The sequence below is a fragment of the Tachypleus tridentatus genome, chromosome 3, assembly GCF_004210375.1.
Source record: "Tachypleus tridentatus isolate NWPU-2018 chromosome 3, ASM421037v1, whole genome shotgun sequence".
NCBI classification, from domain to species: Eukaryota; Metazoa; Arthropoda; class Merostomata; order Xiphosura; family Limulidae; genus Tachypleus; species Tachypleus tridentatus.
Genome location: NC_134827.1, coordinates 109,776,214 through 109,800,112, shown reverse-complemented (window position 1 = coordinate 109,800,112; position 23,899 = coordinate 109,776,214). Strand labels below are relative to the sequence as shown.

General features: G+C 33.4%; 1 protein-coding gene across 1 annotated transcript in view; it reads left to right on the top strand.

Annotated features, from left to right (window-relative positions):
• LOC143245965 (putative glutamate receptor) overlaps window positions 1–23,699 on the top strand; it is a 61,549-nt gene extending 37,850 nt beyond the window's left edge. The window contains exons 3-8 of the mRNA XM_076492217.1: window positions 1,201–1,288; window positions 10,978–11,136; window positions 17,937–18,117; window positions 20,458–20,681; window positions 21,419–21,672; window positions 23,341–23,699. Of these exons, the coding sequence (XP_076348332.1) occupies window positions 1,201–1,288; window positions 10,978–11,136; window positions 17,937–18,117; window positions 20,458–20,681; window positions 21,419–21,672; window positions 23,341–23,560 (1,126 nt within the window). The 3' untranslated portion in view covers window positions 23,561–23,699. The remainder of the gene's footprint in view (window positions 1–1,200; window positions 1,289–10,977; window positions 11,137–17,936; window positions 18,118–20,457; window positions 20,682–21,418; window positions 21,673–23,340) is intronic.
• Window positions 23,700–23,899: the final 200 nt, after the last annotated feature.

Below are 23,899 nucleotides of genomic sequence, written 5' to 3'. Positions count from 1 at the left end.
TTAGCCATGAGTTCATAGATATAAACTTCTGTGGACTTATTGTTAGCCATGAGTTTATAGAAATAAACTTCTGTGGACTTATTGTTAGCCATTAGTTCATAGATATAAACTTCTGTGGACTTATTGTTAGTCATTAGTTCATAGAGATAAACTTCTGTGGACGTATTGTTAGCCATTAGTTCATAGAGATAAACTTCTGTGGACTTATTGTTAGCCATGAGTTTATAGAAATAAACTTCTGTGGACTTATTGTTAGTCATTAGTTCATAGAGATAAACTTCTGTGGACTTATTGTTAGTCATTAGTTCATAGAGATAAACTTCTGTGGACTTATTGTTAGTCATTAGTTCATAGATATAAACTTCTGTGGACGTATTGTTAGCCATTAGTTCATAGAGATAAACTTCTGTGGACTTACTGTTAGCCATGAGTTTATAGAGATAAACTTCTGTGGACTTATTGTTAGCCATGAGTTTATAGAGATAAACTTCTGTGGACTTATTGTTAGTCATTAGTTCATAGATATAAACTTCTGTGGACTCATTGTTAGCCATGAGTTCATAGATATAAACTTCTTTGGACTTATTGTTAGCCATTAATTCATAGATATAAACTTCTGTGGACTTATTGTTAGCCATTAGTTTATAGATATAAACTTCTGTGGACTTATTGTTAGTCATTAGTTCATAGAGATAAACTTCTGTGGACTTATTGTTAGTCATTAGTTCATGGATATAAACTTCTGTGGACGTATTGTTAGTCATTAGTTCATAGAGATAAACTTCTGTGGACTTATTGTTAGTCATTAGTTCATAGAGATAAACTTCTGTGGACTTATTGTTAGTCATTAGTTCATAGAGATAAACTTCTGTGGACTTATTGTTAGCCATGAGTTTATAGAAATAAACTTCTGTGGACTTATTGTTAGCCATTAGTTCATAGATATAAACTTCTGTGGACTTATTGTTAGTCATTAGTTCATAGAGATAAACTTCTGTGGACTTATTGTTAGTCATTATTTCATAGAGATAAACTTATGTGGACTTATTGTTAGCCATTAGTTCATAGAGATAAACTTCTGTGGACTTATTGTTAGCCATTAGTTCATAGAAATAAACTTTTGTGGACTTATTGTTAGCCATGAGTTTATAGAGATAAACTTCTGTGTACTTATTGCTAGCTATTTCATTTCTGTTACAGATACGAGATTCACAGACCTCCAGATGGAAAATGGGGATCTCTGATCAATGGAACTTGGAATGGTATGATAGGAATGATACACAGACAGGTAAAAGAAAAGATTTACTCTTTAGAAATGAGAAGTGGGCAGATCACAAATAGCCCATTGTGTAGTTTTGGGCTTAATTACAAACAAACAAACAGATTTGTAACGGGTTCGGCCTGCTTCTTTATTGTATCTATGGAGATCCAATAACAGTGAGTCTCAAAAGAACAACAAAATATATCTTTGTTACACGGCAGTAAGCTTTATAACAATTAGCATTCCAAGACCCCGTGTTGGACATATCACAGAATGTCGTGTTCTCGCTTAACAAACAAATAAGAAAAATAAAAGCGGGTTTAAAAAATACTATAAACCGTTTTTTTTTACACCGATAGCCAAATCTATAGCTTTGTGCTCAGTTTCAAACAAACAAACAAAGTGTTCACTTAATTATAACTTTGTTAACTCTCACAAAATAACACATCATTACCTTAAAGACGCCAAAGATTAGGCCTAAGATTATTGTTACTAAACGTCTATCTTAGATTATTATTCAAAAATATTTTCCTGAGACAATTCTTCAGAGAGGTATTTCTATGATTATTACTCAAGAATGTTTTCCTAAGATTAGCTTTCAAGGTTTTTCTATGATTATTGCTCAAGAATGTTTCTTTCTGAAATTATTGTTTGTAAAGGTCTTCTAAGGTTATTATCCAAAAATGTTTTTGTTTCTAATATTATTGTTCAAGAAGAAGACACTGTTTGTTTATCACACATTAGAGGAGTTGATTAGTCCCTTTAATAGGATTACACTCTCGTGATGACGAGTAACCACTTGAAGTTGTAATAAATCTCAAAGTGGCTGGTATGGGTACTAAAACTTTTATTAAAATAAAGTAGAGAACAACGTTTCGACCTTCTTAGGTCATTTTCATATATCAAACCCCAAACTTTTTGGTAAGTCTAATCTGCGAGCCGCGATATTTTTAACATGTTATACGTTTTTCAAATTCAATAATTTCTGTTATCAGCTCGACTTCAAAATGTTTACATTACGTTAAACTAACCATTTTGGCACGTTTTATTGTATGTTTTGTTTTTGAATTTCGCGCAAAGCTACACGAGGGCTATCTGCAGCATCTATCCATAATTTAGCAGTGTAAGACTAGAGGGAAGGCAGCTAGTCACCACCACCCACAACCAACTCTTTTACCAAGAAATAGTGAGATTTACCGTCACATTATAACGCCCTCATGGCTGAAGGTGCTAGCATGTTTGGTATGACGGGAATTCGAACCCGCGACCCTCAGATTACGAGTCGAACGCCTTAATCAACCTGGCCATGCCGGGCCTTTTGGTTGTGATCCTGTTTAGTATAATAATGGAAATCGATGAAGAACAAGTAAAACTTTATGTCAATAAAAATTTTAATACCACTCTTGAGAAACATGATTACACAACATTTTTACCTCAAGGGGTAACGGTAGACTGAAAAACCCGAAGCACTAAAATCCAGTGTTTTATTCTTTCTGGCTGACGTATTTTAGACAACCTATCATTTAGCTTTGCGACAAAAGAAAAGTTTATTTTTAAAGAACCAGCTTGGGCGATAAGCATAACTTAAAGAAGTTATATTTTAAGAAAATATTTTTCAACTTGAAAACAAGTTGATTGTTTTCCAGAGATTACTAAGGGAATAATAATGTGTGTTTTTCTCATGATTATATCAAACTAGTTTCTTATAAAATTAGTAACTGAAAGAAATATAAAAATAAACTTTCACGTGGAATTTTTAAAGCAGAAACGATTTCTCATTGTCATTAAATAAATTAGGGTTAGTATCTAGTTTTTGTTTCTTGTTTTCAGTTAGTATCTGGTTTTTGTTTCTTTTTTTTCAGTTAGTATCTAGTTTTTGTTTCTTTTTTTCAGTTATTATCTAGTTTCTTTTTTCAGTTAGTATCTAGTTTTTGTTTCTTTTTTTCAGTTAGTATCTAGTTTTTGTTTCTTTTTTTTCAGTTAGTATCTGGTTTTTGTTCCTTTTTTTCAGTTAGTATCTACTTTTTGTTTCTTTTTTTTCAGTTAGTATCTGGTTTTTGTTTCTTTTTTCAGTTAGTATCTAGTTTTTGTTTCTTTTTTCAGTTAGTATCTAGTTTGTTTTTTTTCAGTTAGTATCTAGTTTGTTTTTTTCAGTTAGTATCTAGTTTGTTTTTCTTCAGTTAGTATCTAGTTTTTTGTTTCTTTTTTTTCAGTTAGTATCTAGTTTTTGTTTCTTTTTTTCAGTTGGTATCTAGTTTGTTTTTTTTCAGTTAGTATCTAGTTTTTTTCCAGTTAGTATCTAGTTTTTTTTTTCAGTTAGTATCTAGTTTTGTTTCTTTTTCAGTTAGTATCTAGTTTTGTTTCTTTTTTTTTCAGTTAGTATCTGGTTTTTGTTTCTTTTTTCAGTTGGTATCTAGTTTTTTTTTTCAGTTGGTATCTAGTTTTTTTTTCAGTTAGTATCTAGTTTTTTTTCAGTTAGTATCTAGTTTTTGTTTCTTTTTTCAGTTAGTATCTAGTTTTTGTTTCTTTTTTCAGTTAGTATCTGGTTTTTGTTTCTTTTTTTTCAGTTAGTATCTGGTTTTTGTTTCTTTTTTTCAGTTGGTATCTAGTTGTTTTTTTTCAGTTAGTATCTAGTTTGTTTTTTTTTTCAGTTAGTATCTAGTTTTTGTTTCTTTTTTCAGTTAGTATCTGGTTTTTGTTTCTTTTTTCAGTTAGTATCTGGTTTTTGTTTCTTTTTTTCAGTTAGTATCTAGTTTTTGTTTCTTTTTTTCAGTTGGTATCTAGTTGTTTTTTTCAGTTAGTATCTAGTTTGTTTTTTTCAGTTAGTATCTAGTTTTTGTTTCTTCTTTTCAGTTAGTATCTGGTTTTGTTTCTTGTTTTCATTTAGTATCTGGTGTTTTTTTCAGTTAGTATCTAGTTTTTGTTTCTTTTTTTCAGTTGGTATCTGGTTTGTTTTTTTTCAGTTAGTATCTAGTTTTTGTTTCTTTTTTTCAGTTGGTATCTGGTTTGTTTTTTTTTTCAGTTAGTATCTAGTTTTTGTTTCTTTTTTTCAGTTGGTATCTAGTTTTTTTTTCAGTTGGTATCTAGTTTTTTTTCAGTTAGTATCTAGTTTTTTTTTCAGTTAGTATCTAGTTTTTTTTTCAGTTAGTATCTAGTTTTTGTTTCTTTATTCAGTTAGTATCTAGTTTTGTTTCTTTTTTTCAGTTAGTATCTGGTTTTTGTTTCTTTTTTCAGTTAGTATCTAGTTTTTGTTTCTTTTTTCAGTTAGTATCTGGTTTTTGTTTCTTTTTTTCCAGTTAGTATCTAGTTTTTGTTTCTTTTTTTCAGTTGGTATCTAGTTGTTTTTTTCAGTTAGTATCTAGTTTGTTTTTTTTCAGTTAGTATCTAGTTTTTTGTTTCTTGTTTTCAGTTAGTATCTGGTTTTGTTTCTTGTTTTCATTTAGTATCTGGTGTTTTTTTCAGTTAGTATCTAGTTTTTGTTTCTTTTTTTCAGTTGGTATCTGGTTTGTTTTTTTTTCAGTTAGTATCTAGTTTTTGTTTCTTTTTTTCAGTTGGTATCTGGTTTGTTTGTTTTTCAGTTAGTATCTAGTTTTGTTTCTTTTTTTCAGTTGGTATCTAGTTTTTTTTCAGTTGGTATCTAGTTTTTTTTCAGTTAGTATCTAGTTTTTTTTTCAGTTAGTATCTAGTTTTTTTTTTCAGTTAGTATCTAGTTTCTTTTTTCAGTTAGTATCTAGTTTCTTTTTTCAGTTAGTATCTAGTGTTTCGTTTCTTTTTTCAGTTAGTATCTGGTTTTTGTTTCTTTTTTTTCAGTTAGTATCTGGTTTTTGTTTCTTTCTTCAGATAGCATCTAGTTTTTGTTTCTTGTTTTTCAGCTAGTATCTAGTTTTTGTTTCTTTTTTTTCAGTTAGTATCTAGTTTTTGTTTCTTTTTTTCAGTTAGTATCTGTTTTTTTTCAGTTAGTATCTAGCTTTTGTTTCTTGTTTTTCAGCTAGTATCTAGTTTTTGTTTCTTGTTTTTCAGTTAGTATCTAGCTTTTGTTTCTTGTTTTCAGTTAGTATCTAGTTTGTTTCTTTTTTTCAGTTAGTATCTAGTTTGTTTTTTTTCAGTTAGTGTCTAGTTTTTGTTTCTTTTTTTCAGTTAGTTTCTGGTTTTTTTTCAGTTAGTATCTAGTTTTTGTTTCCGTTTTCTTCAGTTGGTATCTGGTTTTTGTTTCTTGTTTTCAGTTGGTATCTGGTTTTTGTTTCTTGTTTTCAGTTGGTATCTGGTTTTTGTTTTTTTTTTCAGTTAGTATCTAGTTTTTGTTTCTTTTTTTCAGTTAGTATCTAGTTTTTGTTTCTTGTTTTTTCAGTTAGTATCTAGTTTTTGTTTCTTGTTTTTCAGTTAGTATCTAGTTTTTGTTTCTTGTTTTTCAGTTAGTATCTAGTTTTTGTTTCTTGTTTTTGAGCTAGTATCTAGTTTTTGTTTCTTTTTTTTCAGCTAGTATCTGGTTTTTGTTTCTTTTTTTTTCAGTTAGTATCTAGTTTGTTTTTTTTTCAGTTAGTATCTAGTTTGTTTTTTTTCAGTTAGTATCTAGTTTGTTTTTTTTCAGTTAGTATCTAGTTTTTGTTTCTTTTTTTCAGTTAGTATCTAGTTTTTGTTTCTTTTTTTCAGTTGGTATCTAGTTGTTTTTTTCAGTTAGTATCTAGTTTTTGTTTCTTTCTTCAAATAGCATCTAGTTTTTGTTTCTTGTTTTCAGTTAGTATCTGGGTTTTTTTTTCAGTTAGTATCTAATTTTTCTTTCTTTTTTTTCAGTTGGTATCTGTTTGTTTTTTTTTCAGTTAGTATCTAGTTTTTGTTTCTTTTTTTCAGTTGGTATCTAGTGTTTTTTTTCAGTTGGTATCTAGTTTTTTTTTCAGTTAGTATCTAGTTTTTTTTTCAGTTAGTATCTAGTTTTTTTTCAGTTAATATCTAGTTTTTGTTTCTTTTTTGAGTTAGTATCTAGTTTTTGTTTCTTTTTTCAGTTAGTATCTAGTTTGTTTTTTCTTCAGTTAGTTTCTGGTTTTTGTTTCTTTTTTTCAGTTAGTTTCTGGTTTTTTTCAGTTAGTATCTAGTTTTTGTTTCTTTTTTTCAGTTAGTATCTAGTTTTTGTTTCTTTTTTTCAGTTGGTATCTAGTTGTTTTTTTTTCAGTTAGTATCTGGTTTTGTTTCTTGTTTTCAGTTAGTATCTGGGTTTTTTCAGTTAGTATCTAATTTTTTGTTTCTTTTTTTTTCAGTTAGTATCTAGTTTTTGTTTCTTTTTTTCAGTTGGTATCTAGTTTTTGTTTCTTTTTTTCAGTTGGTATCTAGTTTTTTTTTTCAGTTAGTATCTATTTTTTTTTTCAGTTAGTATCTAGTTTTTTTTCAGTTAGTATCTAGTTTTTTTTTTTTCAGTTAGTATCTAGTTTTTTTTCCAGTTAGTATCTAGTTTTTTTTTCAGTTAGTATCTAGTTTTTTTTCAGTTAGTATCTAGTTTTTGTTTCTTTTTTCAGTTAGTATCTAGTTTTTGTTTCTTTTTTTTCAGTTAGTATCTAGTTTGTTTTTTTTTCAGTTAGTTTCTGGTTTTTGTTTCTTTTTTTTCAGTTAGTTTCTGTTTTTTTTTCAGTTAGTATCTAGTTTGGTTTTTTTGAGTTAGTATCTAGTTTGTTTTTTTTTTGAGTTAGTATCTAGTTTGTTTTTTTTTTGAGTTAGTATCTAGTTTGTTTTTCAGTTAGTATCTAGTTTTTGTTTCTTTTTTCAGTTAGTATCAAGTTTTTGTTTCTTTTTTTTCAGTTAGTATCTAGTTTGTTTTTTTTTCAGTTAGTTTCTGGTTTTTGTTTCTTTTTTTTCAGTTAGTTTCTGGTTTTTTTCCAGTTAGTATCTAGTTTGTTTTTTTTGAGTTAGTATCTAGTTTGTTTTTTTTTGAGTTAGTATGTAGTTTTTTTTTCAGTTAGTATCTAGTTTTTGTTTTTTTCTTTCAGTTAGTATCTAGTTTTGTTTCTTTTTCAGTTAGTATCTGGTTTTCAGTTAGTATCTAGCTTTTGTTTCTTGTTTTCAGTTAGTATCTAGTTTGTTTCTTTTTTTCAGTTAGTATCTAGTTTGTTTTTTTTCAGTTAGTGTCTAGTTTTTGTTTCTTTTTTTCAGTTAGTTTCTGGTTTTTTTTCAGTTAGTATCTAGTTTTTGTTTCTTTTTTCAGTTAGTATCAAGTTTTTGTTTCTTTTTTTTCAGTTAGTATCTAGTTTGTTTTTTTTCAGTTAGTATCTAGTTTTGTTTCTTTTTTTCCAGTTGGTATCTAGTTGTTTTTTTTTCAGTTAGTATCTGGTTTTGTTTCTTGTTTTCAGTTAGTATCTGGGTTTTTTTTCAGTTAGTATCTAATTTTTGTTTCTTTTTTTTCAGTTAGTATCTAGTTTTTGTTTCTTTTTTTCAGTTGGTATCTAGTTTTTGTTTCTTTTTTTCAGTTGGTATCTAGTTTTTTTTTTTCAGTTAGTATCTATTTTTTTTTTCAGTTAGTATCTAGTTTTTTTTTTTTCAGTTAGTATCTAGTTTTTTTTTTCAGTTAGTATCTAGTTTTTTTTTCAGTTAGTATCTAGTTTTTTTTTTCAGTTAGTATCTAGTTTTTGTTTCTTTTTTCAGTTAGTATCTAGTTTTTGTTTCTTTTTTTTCAGTTAGTATCTAGTTTGTTTTTTTTTCAGTTAGTTTCTGGTTTTTGTTTCTTTTTTTTCAGTTAGTTTCTGTTTTTTTTCAGTTAGTATCTAGTTTGGTTTTTTTTGAGTTAGTATCTAGTTTGTTTTTTTTGAGTTAGTATCTAGTTTGTTTTTTTTTTTGAGTTAGTATCTAGTTTGTTTTTCAGTTAGTATCTAGTTTTTTTTCTTTTTTTCAGTTAGTATCAAGTTTTGTTTCTTTTTTTTTCAGTTAGTATCTAGTTTGTTTTTTTTCAGTTAGTTTCTGGTTTTTGTTTTTTTTTTTTCAGTTAGTTTCTGGTTTTTTTCCAGTTAGTATCTAGTTTGTTTTTTTTTGAGTTAGTATCTAGTTTGTTTTTTTTTTTTGAGTTAGTATGTAGTTTTTTTTTTCAGTTAGTATCTAGTTTTTGTTTTTTCTTTCAGTTAGTATCTAGTTTTTGTTTCTTTTTTTCAGTTAGTATCTGGTTTTTTTCAGTTAGTATCTAGCTTTTGTTTCTTGTTTTCAGTTAGTATCTAGTTTGTTTCTTTTTTTCAGTTAGTATCTAGTTTGTTTTTTTTCAGTTAGTGTCTAGTTTTTGTTTCTTTTTTTCAGTTAGTTCTGGTTTTCAGTTAGTATCTAGTTTTGTTTCTTTTTTCAGTTAGTATCAAGTTTTTGTTTCTTTTTTTTCAGTTAGTATCTAGTTTGTTTTTTTTCAGTTAGTTTCTGGTTTTTTTTCAGTTAGTATCTAGTTGTTTTTTTTTTTTTGAGTTAGTATCTAGTTTGTTTTTTTTTGAGTTAGTATGTAGTTTTTTTTTCAGTTAGTATCTAGTTTTTGTTTCTTCTTTCAGTTAGTATCTAGTTTTTGTTTCTTTTTTTCAGTTAGTATCTGGTTTTTTTCAGTTAGTATCTAGCTTTTGTTTCTTGTTTTCAGTTGGTATCTAGTTTGTTTCTTTTTTTCAGTTAGTATCTAGTTTGTTTTTTTTCAGTTAGTGTCTAGTTTTTGTTTCTTTTTTTCAGTTAGTTTCTGGTTTTTTTTCAGTTAGTATCTAGTTTTTGTTTCTTTTTTTCAGTTAGTATCTAGTTTTTGTTTCTTTTTTTCAGTTGGTTTCTAGTTTTTGTTTCCGTTTTTTTCAGTTGTTATCTGGTTTTTGTTTCTTGTTTTCAGTTGGTATCTGGTTTTTGTTTCTTGTTTTCAGTTGGTATCTAGCTTTTGTTTCTTTTTTTCAGTTGGTATCTAGCTTTTGTTTCTTTTTTTCAGTTGGTATCTAGTTTTTGTTTCTTTTTTTCAGTTGGTATCTAGCTTTTGTTTCTTGTTTTCCGTTGGTATCTAGCTTTTGTTTCTTGTTTTCCGTTAGTATGTGGTGTTTTGTTTTGTTTTTTCAAATGGTTTTATGGTAATTTGTAGATTTTTAAAAATCAGTGCGTTAGAAGTACATGATTAGGAGTTATGTAATTCTTTTGATATAAAAATATATTTTCTATGAATCAAGAATTTTTTTCATATATATTTGCATTAAAGACTAACATACCGTCTATAGGCACGAAGTGTCATATTTACATTCCTTTTCTGAATATTATTCTGAAAGTTATTTGACACAAAGATATATAATAACCTTTTATTGAAGTGTTTGACGTCAGCTAGTCATTGTTTATCTAATTTTCACAGTCACGATAAACTGACCCCTCTGGTCGTCGCGCCAAATTTAGAAACATTATGTTCCATAAAGCGCTGATTGGTAGAAATAAACTATTTGTCTCTGCTATTCAGATCTAAAATCCATGAAGTGTGAACAAAATGTACTCGTGTATATAGCACTAATGGTTTTAGAGGTTTCAGCGTTCTCATATTCCCTAGAATCAATATCATATACTTCGTTGTCTTCTAATCTAATACGATTTTGACCTCTGACGTCACTTGTCCTTCTCAGTACCCTTCTTTTAGCATCACTTCTTTGGTTCTAATTACTTTATACAAACATGAATTCAAAGGTAACTGGCTACAAATGCCACAGGTGAAGTAGTGCCCCTTCTTTCCATGTTTATGTTCCTGACAAGACATTTTACAGATGATTATATTTTTGTTAATCAGAAGAAGAAAATTTTAAGATTGTTTTTATTGGATTACGGTTACGTGGTCTGACCACTCCAACTTGCTTTTCGGCTTTGACGTTTTTTCTTCTAACTTTTGGTCATTTTTTTCGTGACGCGGTGTCTTAATGTAAAAGTGATGGAAACTAGGTGTTCAGTTTTAGTTTCGAGTTAAGGGGTGTCAACAATATAAGTACGATGTTGATTTATTTAAATACTCACATGTTCAAGTTTTATTAACATGTCACGTGAACCAGCCGAGCACACTTTTATATCGACATTTTCGGCCGTAATCCCAATAATAAATCAATAGCTTAGAAAATTTAGGTTAATTCTAAATCCATATAGAAAAACTATGCGAAAGAGTGCAAAACAATAGTCTTCATAAAAAATAAATTAAGTCTATAATGAATAAAAATATAAAAATACTTGTAGGCACATATCTTAGCAACCAGCTTTTAAGAAAGGGTGAAATGCATAACTTAAGATTAAGAAAAAAAATAACTTTCTTTCTTTCAGCAATTCCACATTTTGTTGATATTGAAGTTATTAGAAGATACCTTTTAATGAATTTTAACATAAAACTTGACACAGGTTTTACTGTTCATTGAAATAATCGTGCGTTGATATAAAAAGCTATAAAAGTTTCGTCCATTGGACTTCCTTATCACCATGGAAACGTGATTCGTGACATGAATTGTTTTTACACATAATTATTGTGTACTATAACTTCGTGTATCGAAGCTTAAACTAAAAGTTACAGTTTGTTTTTCACACAGTTGCTTCTCTGTGTTATAAGGTATACTTATCGAAAGACAAACATGTTACATATAATAACGGTTTCCAATTTAAAAGACTCGAAGTCTTTTTGTGTAGTAATAAATATTTGTTGAAAACAAACTTTAAACGTTAATGAAATGTTTAATTTATAAGACCTGGATCTTTTCTGTGTAATAAAATAAATAAATGTTTAGGAGGTGGACCTCGCCATGGGTGGAATGACCATTTCTCTCGCTAGGAGACAGGTGGTTGACTTCAGTCCTGCTTACTGCTTCGACAGAACGACGTTCGTCACACGAGCGCCATCTGAAAACAGTAAAGCGTGGGTGATTGTATTTCCTTTTCAATGGACGGTAATGTATGTTTTATATTTTAATAAATGCTGGTTATTATTTTATCTCTCAACGAATGAACCGTATAATTTCTCAATTATGTTATCGATATAGCCAAACTATGAGAATATAATTATTTTAATTTAAAAAAAAAAAGTGTAGTAATTAATAATTGCCAAATTACAACAAAATAATTACGTCACTGTTATTTCTCCTTAAAGAGAATTACGCAATGTTTAATACAAGGTAGCATGTGGACAACAACAAACAGTCTGGTATTTCAAGGTTGTCTGCTCGGCATGGCCAGGTGGGTTAAGCATAAGACTCGTAATCTGAGGGTCGCGGGTTCGCATCCCTGTTGCACAAAACATGCTCGCCCTTTCAGCCGTGGGAGCGTTATAATGTAACGGTCAATCCCACTATTCGTTGGTAAAAGAGTAGCCCAAGAGTTGGCGGTGGATGGTGATGACTAGCTGCCTTCCCTCTAGTCTTTCAGAGATTAAACAACAAACAAACGTTAGTTGAAGTTTCTTATTTGTTTCTATTTTTTCTTTTGTCGTGAGTGGTTGTGTAACGACACCCTTGAAAGTTTGTTTGTTTTCTGTTGTTTTTTTTAATTTCGCGCAAAGCTACACGAGGGCTATCTGCGCAAGCCGTCTCTAATTTGGCAGTGAAAGACTAGAGGGAAAGCAGCTAGTCATCACCACCCACCGTTAGCTCTTGGGCTATTGTTTCCCCAACGAAGAGTGGGATAGACCCTCACATATAACGCCCCCACGGCTGAAAGGGCGAGCATGTTTGATGCGACAGGGATTCGAACCCGCGACCTTTGGATTACGAGTCGATTGCCTTAACCCACGTGGCCATGCCGGGCCAATATAATTTAATAAAATAACCCTCTCTATGCACGAACACCATAACAAGTAGAAAGACAGCTCCATACCTGACGCAACAACTGTTGTGGATGTTGTTTTGGTTGTTAACAGGACTGCGTTGCAGTGAAACAGAAAATATGGTGGAATTCAACAGTGGTTTTAAATATTAGTTGATTTGACACAACTGTGACGTCAAAGTATTCAACTTCCCTAATAACGCTTTAGCTTTCATTAACAAATAGAAACAACTATAATTTATAGAGTGCTGTAGTTTCCGCAAGAAATAACAAAAACGTTATCTATTTATATGTATACATACCGCTAGATGGCATTAGACCAATAGTGTGAGATGTTTTTAATGAACAAATACTGGGAATATAAAGTCTATAAATGTTATTATGTCGATAATGTTGGAGACAAAAACCTTTGTGAAAGTTTCCTTTTATTCACAAAATACAAAAGATTCATATTGAATCTTGGTAATACATTACTTATTGTAGAATGATCTAAGAATCATTCATTAATTTTCGACTATTATAAAAACACTTATTGCTATTTTGCTATTTTAGAAATGAATGCGCGTTCCCCAAGTGATTCATGTAGTTTACAGAAACTAAATGTTTTACACCTTTCATGTTCATTACTTCACTTACTGATGATTACCTAACACCTGGCTGTTGTTCTCTTTAATATAAATCTATTATTGTCCACGCTCTGCTGTGTTGGTCAATATTGTAGAAAACCAAACGTTTACTTCTAATGAGTTCCTTACTCTCACAACAACAGACATTTGTCCACAGACCGATGTGATTTACCGAACGTCTACAACAGGGTCTGGGTTTAATATCCAACAGTCATTGTTTTTAACTGATTATTTTACAGACATTATTAAATTTGTATTGATTATTGTTAATTATCAAGTCTGTAATGTCTTGTTACAAGTTAAGGTGGACGTAACAGATAAATGATTTAGATATTGTCTTGTTACAAGTTAAGGTGGACGTAACTGATAAATGATTTAGATATTGTCTTGTTACAAGTTAAGGTGGACGTAACAGATAAATGATTTAGATATTGTATTGTTACAAGTTAAGGTTGACGTAGCAGATAAATGATTTAGATATTGTCTTGTTACAAGTTAAGGTGGACGTAACTGATAAATGATTTAGATATTGTCTTGTTACAAGTTAAGGTGGACGTAACAGATAAATGATTTAGATATTGTATTGTTACAAGTTAAGGTTGACGTAGCAGATAAATGATTTAGATATTGTCTTGTTACAAGTTAAGGTGGACGTAACAGATAAATGATTTAGATATTGTCTTGTTACAAGTGAAGGTGGACGTAACTGATAAATGATTTAGATATTGTCTTGTTACAAGTCAAGGTGGGCGTAACTGATAAATGATTTAGATATTGTCTTGTTACAAGTTAAGGTGGACGTAACTGATAAATGATTTAGATATTGTCTTGTTACAAGTTAAGGTGGACGTAACTGATAAATGATTTAGATATTGTCTTGTTACAAGTTAAGGTGGACGTAACTGATAAATGATTTAGATATTGTCTTGTTACAAGTTAAGGTGGACGTAACTGATAAATGATTTAGATATTGTCTTGTTACAAGTTAAGGTGGACGTAACTGATAAATGATTTAGATATTGTCTTGTTACAAGTTAAGGTGGACGTAACTGATAAATGATTTAGATATTGTCTTGTTACAAGTTAAGGTGGACGTAACTGATAAATGATTTAGATATTGTCTTGTTACAAGTTAAGGTGGACGTAACTGATAAATGATTTAGATATTGTCTTGTTACAAGTTAAGGTGGACGTAACAGATAAATGATTTAGATATTGTATTGTTACAAGTTAAGGTGGACGTAACTGATAAATGATTTAAATATTGTCTTGTTACAAGTTAAGGTGGACGTAACAGATAAATGATTTAGATATTGTCTTGTTACAAGTCAAGGTGGGCGTAACTGATAAATGATTTAGATATTGTCTTGTTACAAGTCAAGGTGGGCGTAACTGATAAATGATTTAGATATTGTCTTGTTACAAGTTAAGGTGGACGTAACTGATAAATGATTTAGATATTTTCTTGTTACAAGTTAAGGTGGACGTAATAGATAAATGGTTTAGTGGCTCTGGAACACTTGTTAATAAACCTGTAAATATGTTAAACTGTGTATTCAGTTGTTATTATTGTGTTAAAAATGACATTAAGACTAGTAGCTACGCAGCATGTTATGAGGTTGTCCAGAACTAAATGCAGTTTTTGAACTGTGAATATTGTAAAAGCTGTTGTTTTGAATTAAGCACAAAGCTTCACAAATGGGCTATCTGTGCTCTGCCCACCACGGGTATCGAAACCCGCTGAGCCACTGGGGGGCATTTGTAAAAGTATAAACCAATGTTGTAAAACATGCTTTAACTAAAGTAAGCACCATTTACTTTAACACAATGTTATCCACATGTAACGATGCTGTTTATGACCCTACTGTTTCTGTGGTCAATGAACTCCTTGAAAGCTTCTTCTGCGGCTGCTTGGTTTTGAAAGCGTTTATTGTTCAAAAAGTTGTTAAAGTGTTTTAAAAAATGAAAATCTGTAGAAGAAAGGTCTGGATAATAAGGTGGATGAGACAGAACCTCGATTCCCAATTCGTTTAATGTTTGGAGCGTCATCCATGACAGGTCTCATAACGCCGATTTTGTTGATCTTCAGTCAGCTCATACAGAATCCACTTATCCAACGTTTTCATTTTTCCAATCACACTCAGGTGGTTGGCAATGTTTGATTTTCTTGTGTCTAGCTTTTCTACAAGCTCACGTACTGTTGTGTGAGGGTCTGTCTCAACTGTTTCCTTCAATGTGTTTTCATCTAAAGATGGCTTCCTTCCACGACCTTTATGCTTTTCAATGCTTTCATCTCTATGTTGAAACCTTTGGAACCAACACTGAACTGTACGTTCAGTAACAAATCCGTGGCCGAGTCTCTGGTTAATGTTCCGTGTAGTTTTGGTAACTTTTCGTTCGAATTTGAAGTCGCTGAGGAAAATCAGACAAAAGTCTTTTTTGTCCATGCTACTTTGGGAATTACGAAACTTACTCTGAGTAGAGTTGAAACAGAAGACAAGTAAGACACCTTGTAAGCGACAAACGTTGTATTAAACCAACCAACCAGCGATAAGTTACTCAATATTCAGCTTCTAAATGTCATCGTGAGAATTCCGACGTTGTTTTTTGATGTCCAGTTTTTGTTTTAACTAAAATTATTTTAGAAGATTTTATTCTGTCGTGATGCTCATGTTACCTGGTAAAACTTGTAACCAAAGTTGAGGTGGATGTTTTATCTCACTTTTGTTTTACTGTAATCAAGTATTGAGGTTTGACTGTCATTCTTATAACGCATCCATGTCCCCAAAGTGTGGAGTACAACCCTCCCATCTGCGGTAAGGATTTTGGTTTGTTTGAACTTCGTGCAATGCTACACGAGGACTACCTGCTCTAGCTGTCCCTAATATTGCAGTGAAATATGAGAAGAAAGGCAGCTAATCATCACCACTTTCCGCCAACTCTTGGGCTACTCTTTTACTAATGGTTTGGTTTGTGTTGAATTTTGCGCAAAGCTTCAAGATGGCTATCTGCACTAGTCGTCCCTAAGTTAGCAGTGTAAGACTACAGGGAAGGCAGCTAGTCATCACTATCCACCGCCAACTGTTGGGCTACTCTTTTACCAACGAATAGTGGGATTGACCGTAACTTTATAACGCCCCCCGGCTAAAATGGCGAGCATGTTTGGCGCGACGGGGATGCGAATCTGCGACCCTCGAATTACGAGTCGCACGCCCTAACCCACCTGGCCATGCTGGGTTCCTAATCTTAGTGTCGCCGAGTTCATATGTATTTTCTGTTTATATCATGATACAATATTTATTATATGATATGCAGTACTATTTACTAACAGATTCAAATGCATTAAACAGGTAAAATAGAAAGAATTCACTTCGTCAGTCCCCACAATGGCGGATTTATTACGTAAGAAACCATGTTTCGATATCCGCGGTGGGCAAAACACAGACAAACCATTGTAACAAACATCACTGTCTGTAGTTGTGCCTCTAACCCTTAAAACACCAAGGACTTTGTAGAACGTTGTGCTTAAGAGTACTGTTATAACTCCCACTATTTCTTTCTTAAGGAATGTAGTTGTGCCTCTAACCCTTAAAACACCAAGGACTTTGTAGAACGTTGTGCTTAAGGGTACTGTTATAACTCCCACTATTTCTTTCTTAAGGAATGTAGTTGTGCCTCTAACCCTTAAAACACCAAGGACTTTGTAGAACGTTGTGCTTAAGGGTACTGTTATAACTCCCACTATTTCTTTCTTAAGGAATGTAGTTGTGCCTCTAACCCTTAAAACACCAAGGACTTTGTAGAACGTTGTACTTAAGGGTACTGTTATAACTCCCACTATTTCTTTCTTAAGGAATGTAGTTGTGCCTCTAACCCTTAAAACACCAAGGACTTTGTAGAACGTTGTGCTTAAGGGTACTGTTATAACTCCCACTATTTCTTTCTTAAGGAACAGGTAGAAATGCGTTCATATCACACCACTTGTATTGTTTTTATTTCCGTATTACCAGTGATTCGAGCACAGAATAAAAATTGACACAAAAATTTAGATTTAAAACAAGAAAAAACAAGTTTGAATAAACTAATTGACAAAGATAATCTGAGTAAGAGGTGAAAAAATACATACAAAACAAGAGAGGATCTCCAATATCATCATAATTAAATTAAATTAATCTACGAGACTTTGGGCATCGTCAAATACATCAGTAGAAAGGGTTTGACCTCCTGAGTCCAAAACTGTAACCAGATCATAAATCGGTCAAGGGATAACGGAATTAGGAGCTAATAAACTAACAAACTCGGAACCGTCTATGAGCCGATATGCCGCAGCTAAAAATATCCGAGAGGTTGAGTTAATCATTGTTTAGAAGAATAAAAGAAGAAACAAACAAACCTGAAAAAATAAGAAGCAAGAAATATAGAAGGTACTGAAGTTTTCCTTATTTCTTATCGCTTTGTCCACTTAACAAAACTGAAACTTAAAGTATGCGTGAGCATCAAGAATTAGAGTGAATAATAATTATAGGCTTAGGAAATAAGAGGCTGGAGGGGAAGAAAATTCAAAATGAATCGAGCTCTACAGAAATGCACCAATGAAGGCAGGTAACAACTAAGGGGTGTTCGGGGGGCGTTCACTTCCCCAAAATCTTTTACACTTGAAAGATGGAAGTTAACTAGTGAAGTTAACGTAAAAGTAACTTTTCAATGACCAACTGAACGCAAATAAGTTTTTTCTCTTCTTCTTATATTGACCCCGGCATGGCCAGATGGTTAAGGCGCTCGACTCGTACTCTGAGGGTCGTGGGTTCGAATCCCCCTCACACTAAACATGCTCATCTTTTCAGCCGTTGGGGCGTTATAAGGTTACGGTCAATCCCACTATTCGTTGGTGAAAGAATAGCCCACGAGTTGGCGGTGGGTGGTGATGATTAACTGCCTTCCCTCTAATCTTATATTGCTAAATTAGGGACAGCTAGCGCAGATAGCCCTCGTGTAGCTTTGCGCGTAATTCAAAAACAAAGTAAACAAACAATGAGACGTGTCAAAAGGGTTAATTTAACGTAAACATTGTAAAATCGAGCTGACAACAGAAATTATTGAACTTGAAAAACGTACAACATGTTAAGAGTATCGCGGCTTGCAGATTAGACTTACTGTTAACTTTGACCAAACTGATTTAACATTTCGTGTGATAAATTATACGTTCGTAAATAACAACAAATTTAGGCTTAGTGACAGCTGTATACACTGTTTTGATAGCTCACCTGCGGATGAGTTTATAAAAGCAGTTTATCTTTATCTAGGTGTGGTTGGCAATAACCCTGGCAGTTTTTACAGAAGCCTTTAATCTACTCATGAGTGAAAACTGTTTTCATCTGTATACATCCGCTCAAGGAATAAGAGAAGACGAAGAAAAAAAATCTAACGACAAATTTGTTTACCTAAAAGCTGTAGTCCTACTTCTTAAGGGAATTGTTGCTCAAGGTATTTTTATATCACTTTTCTTAAAAACAATAACATAATTAAACTTGTTTGAAAGATGGGAACATGTCCTGCAAAAAAACAAAATCAATTTGAGATAAAGATAAAATAAATTTAAATTAACCCTTACAAGCCTGACATCCTCGGCTTTTTAGGGTACATAATGACGAACATTGAGACTTAAATAAATAGTGCTATATCCCCCTTATATTACTTTTAAATTAATGTTTTAACTGAAATGTCGGGGTCTTAAGTTTCCCCGCCCCCCGCTAGTACAGCGGCATGTCTCCGGATTTACAACGCTAAAATTAGGGGTTCGATTTCCCCTCGGTGGGCTGAACAGATAGCCCTTTGTGGCTTTGCTATACGAAAAACACAAACACACTTAAGTTTCCCTTTTATATATGTTTTATTAACATTTGTTTTTCATAAAGTAATTTTAAAAAAATCGAACCCCAATTATCTGGTTTTATCTCTTCCTGTTGTAAATATTATTGAGATGGTGGAAATCTTTAACTAAATAAACAAATTACAGATTTTGTAACGTGATAACAGGTTGGTTAAACAGTTGACTTGGTAAAGACAATACAGCCAAACACGGTATATTTCATCACACAAAATAGATTTAAGAAACAACGTAACCAGCTGACTTGCACAGAAAGGTGAATGTTAGAGAAGATAGTGCTTGAACTATTATTGTTACGTTAGTTGAAGGTTTGTTAGTTAAGTACAAAGCTACACATCTGAGTATCCGCTCTCTGTCCACTACGGGGAATCGAACCCGCAACGCTTGTAATATTCATAAATATATTTTATTATCAAATTAATTTATTGAGATTATTTCTCGTTTTATATTGCGGTACGTGTGAGGGCTTATATCTTTAACAACTGGGTTTTGATACCAGCTGGGGACAAATCACAAATACATCATTGTTTAGATGCGCCCTTAACGACACACGGGGCGTCGCGACGTAGTCGAAGTTTATACAAACATATAATCTAGGGTTCGTTTATCTGCGGTGGAGCTTTACATTGTGAAATCAGCAGGAACATGAACCACAGGTCAACTCGAACCTGGGAAATGAAATCTAGAACATCGCCACAGAACAACCTGCCCCCCTTCCTCCCTCCCCCGTAAAAAAAGAAAAAATATTATTGGGACTGACTAAACAAATCCATGAAAATATTAATTAACTTCTCAAACGCCCGGCACGGCCAGGTAGGTTAAGGCGTTCGACTCGTAATCTGAGGGTCGCGGGTTCGAATCTCCGTCACACCAAACATGCTCGCCCTTTCAGTCGTAGGGCGTTGTAATGTGACGTCCCATCCTACTATTCGTTGGTAAAAAAGTAGCTCAAGAGTTGGCAGTGGGTGGTTCTGACTAACTGCCTTCCCTCTAGTCTTACACTGCTAAATTAGGGACGGCTAGCGCAGACAACCCTCGTGTAGCTTTGCGCAAAAAAAAAAAAAAATTCAAACACAAAGAGTCAACTTTAAACTTTCATGTAAGGCAAAAAATTAATTATACACAAATACTAACAATTTATTTTATCAGAATCTAGATCTTTAAGGCTCAGGGCTAATCCGTTATGCGTTACGAAACTTCCATTCTAAGAAAAAAATGATAAACTAATTGTGTGGCAGCAGATCAACAGAACCTGACTTTACCTCTTGCATTACTGTTGTTTAAATAAACAACAACTTAAGCTGTCATTCTTAAACGCACTCACGATCCCACAATGCAGAGCGCAATTTTCTTTAAGGCAAAGAGACGCGAACCATGGATCTTTGTATTCACAGTCCAAACAAACTGACCATTAATCCCCGTTGGCTCCTGATAGTAGATCGAGAAACAATGAAATACGTTTATGAAGAAAGGTTTGTTTGAATTTGCGCGCAAAGCTAAACAAGGGTTATCTGTGCTAGCCGTCTCCAATTTATCAGTGCAGGCCTAGAGGGAAGGCAGCTAGTCATTATTTTTACCCGCCGCCAACTCTTGGGCTACCCTTCACTAATGAATAGTGGGATTGATCGTAACCTAGAACACACCTACGGCTAAAATGGCGAGCATGTTTGGTGTGACGAGGATTCGAACCCGCGACCCTCAAATGAAGAGTCGAGTGCCTGAACCACCTGGCCATAACGGGCCTATGGTGAATGGATGCATATAGATTAGATTAATGATATCTTACCGGACTGAAGGTTTAACTTAGAACAAATTACAGGTTTTAGAGAAGCATGGCTGAAAATTGTGACTTTGTAGAACAATAAGATGAAGTTTATTATTTCTCTGAATATTGCAATTCTAAATATGTTTCTGCTCACCCAAAGTGTCTTTATCAGACAGCTACGTTCCTAACACACATCCTGGTCGTTTCCTCATGGCCACCTGGTGGATTTTTGTTGTAACGATTATTACAGCTTACAGTGGCACACTGACGTCATTTATGGCAAACCCTGGGACCCAGGAGTCTTTAGATACCATTGATAAACTCGTGGATAAGATCAAGGCTGGAACATTTTCTTGTGGCGTGATTAAGGACTCCTCTGATCATAACCTGTTTAAGGTAAAAAATATAACACCTTTTACTTTCTGATTCATTTCTCATGATTGAACAGTTTCGCTTTTTCTTAAAACCACCTTAAATGTGCCACTTCAAATTTCATTAGATAACTAATTCATTTAAGCACTGATTTAAATAATTTATTTAACCTTTGGGAATGCAAGTGGAGTCGAATTATACTGCCCCCCATTAGGTCGACAAGTAAGGGGGCATTTTTTTAATTGTCTTAAATATTTGTTTTATATTCCTAGAAAATACTTATTTTGTTTTATTTTTCAATTTTCGCGCAAAGCTACACAAGGCCTATCTGCGCTAGCCGTCCCTAATTTAGCAGTGTAAGACTAGAGGGAAGGCAGCTAATCATCATCACCCACCGCCAACTCTTGGGCAACTCTTTTACCAATGAATAGTGGGATTGACCGTCACATTATAACGCCCCCACGGCTGGGAGGGCGAGCATGTTTGGCGCGAACCCGCGACCCTACAGATTACGAAGCGCACGCCTTAACGCGCTAGGCCATGCCAGGCCCTTTTCTGACGATTGGGGACACCTTATTTACTGTGTTAACGTGACCCTTGGGCTAATGTAGACTTGCCCTGATATTTCTACACAATTTATTTCACACTCAAATGGGCATTTTACTAATGGGTCACATATGGGGGGACCATGCCCCCAGTGCACCCCTTACTCTGTTACTTATATTAAAGAGATGAAACATAATTTTAATTCTTTTTTTTAGAATCCTCAGTCAGAAGCGTTTGCTGTGATCCTAAACAACATGGAGTCCAGGCCAGAAAACTTCGTAACCAGTGACAAAGAAGGCTTAGCCAAGTGTTTCAAAGAGAATTACGCTTATTTAGGAGGCCACCTAACGGTCGACGCTGACATACAACACATCCAAAAGTTTCAGTTCGCAAGAGACAATTTCCAAATTTCTGGTTACGGAATAGCTCATCAGAAAGGATCTTATTTTAGAAACGCCTTCGACAAAACGTACGTTCGTATAGTTTGGTTCTTTAAATCATAGTAGAAGGCACACTTTCTTCACTAAACTTTCAAAATAATAAATAAAAACGAAACGTGTTGCAACGTTTTTGAAAGCTTAATATTTAAATATTCAAAAGCGGTACCAGAACAAGAACTATTTCGCAACGCACGAGTTCACTAATCGAGACTTTCACGTGAATTAGAAAATGTTTTACGTTATTGATACCTCTTAACGATACTGTAACAGTGAAATATTGAGCCAGTATGTTTGTTTGTTTTTCGAATTTCGCGCAAAGCTACACGAGAGCTATCTGCGTTAGCCGTTCCCTAATTTAGGAGTGTAAGACTAGAGGGAAAGCAGCTAGTCATCACCACCCACCGCCAACTCTAGGGCTACTCTTTTACCAACAAATAGTGGGATTGACCGTAACATTATAACGCCTCCACGAAAGGGTAAGCATGTTTTGGTGTGATGAGGATTCGAACCCGCGACCCACTGATTACGAGTCCAGTGTCTTAACCACCTGGTCATGCCGGGTCTTGACACATGATGGAAATATTAAGTTACTTTCTCTGTTGTGATAAACGTGTCTTGTAATAAACTTCAGTTAACAATGTTAAAAGAAACCATTGTGTTGTTCCGTGACACAGTTGAAAAACAACCGATAAGCAACGTGACGTCATTACTGGACGTTATATTTAACCTTCAGATCGCCAACCGTACGATCGTAGTTTTGGCCGCAAGACCTCGAAAGGTCAGGCACTCACTGAACCTCTTCCTCTCTCTTTAGAGTCATATTGTCCACTTGTGTACATTGTTCCTTAAATTTCGCGCAAAGCTACATTAGGACTGTGGCAGCTAATCTCTACCATTTATCTCTCTTTACTAACTAATACTGGGATTGATCGTCACATTATAACGTCACACACACACGAATGAAATGGAAAGCATATTCTGTGACTAAATTCGAACTAGTGACCCGCAGATTGTGATTCGAACGCCCTTGACCCGGCATGGCCAGGTTGATTAAGGCGTTGGACTCGTAATCTGAGGGTCGCGGGTTCGAATTCCCGTCATACCAAACACGTTAGCACCTTCATCCGTGAGGGCGTTATAATGTGACGGTAAATCTCGCTATTCGTTGGTAAAAGAGTAGCCCAAGAGTTGGTGGTGGGTGGTGATGACTAGCTACCTTCCCTCAAGTCTCACACTGCTAAATTATGGATAGATGCTGCAGATAGCCCTCGTGTTGCTTTGCGCGAAATTCAAAAACAAACAAACAAACGAACGTCCTTATCACTAAGCCTACTTATCTACCAATCTTCACTTATCAGTGCAACTGCACTGGGTAATCTTATGTTTTTTGCCTGTTAAGACCACAAATGCTGGTCAAAAGCACTAACTTTTTGTGAAAACCCCAGGGGTCATCACTTTAGAACTGCAGTATTGTTTACCCCTCAGTTTATGTGACTCGTGTTGCTTGTAGCACTGTAACCAATGGATTTATGTATCCACAATAAATGTTAGCATATTAACTTCATAGTAATTATAGGGTTAGTTCACAGCTTAAAATTATATTTAACTGCACTATTTCTACGCTATGAAAATGAATACGTAAATTTATATTAATCAAAGCAACTGTGTTTTATTTTGCGTTTTTATTCACGTGTCAGTGTCCTAAAGCTGAGACAATCTGGACTCGTCGACAAGTGGATCCAGGAAGCTTTGAACAAAGTGAGAAAAAAGAATGCTACCAGTGAAGAAATTTCTAAACGACCCCTCAAAATAAACGATGTACAGGGGGCGTTTCACGTCTTATGTATTGGACACGGATTAAGTATCGGTATATTTCTAGTAGAGAGGTTATGTCCCCAATGTCTTAATGTCCAATAATAACACATAAGTACATAGACGTTAAATACAACGAGGTTCATCACCCACTTCGGCCCTCCCTATGAAATGTGACAGGTTTATATTTCCAACTTAGTTGAGTTTTTGGTCCAAAGTAAAAGGTCATAGAAGTTAGACATTATGCCTGTTTTCAGAGCAATTTTTCCTGCGTTGTTTTTCTATCCTGATTTCCATAATATTTTGACCTCAACCCCCATACTACAACACAACTGATTCACATCTAATTATGAATATAAGCACATCTCTGAAACCCTTCCCCTAATTCTGATATTTCAAGCAAGTTTGATTTATTCAAATTGCCACAACCCTTCATATGGACAC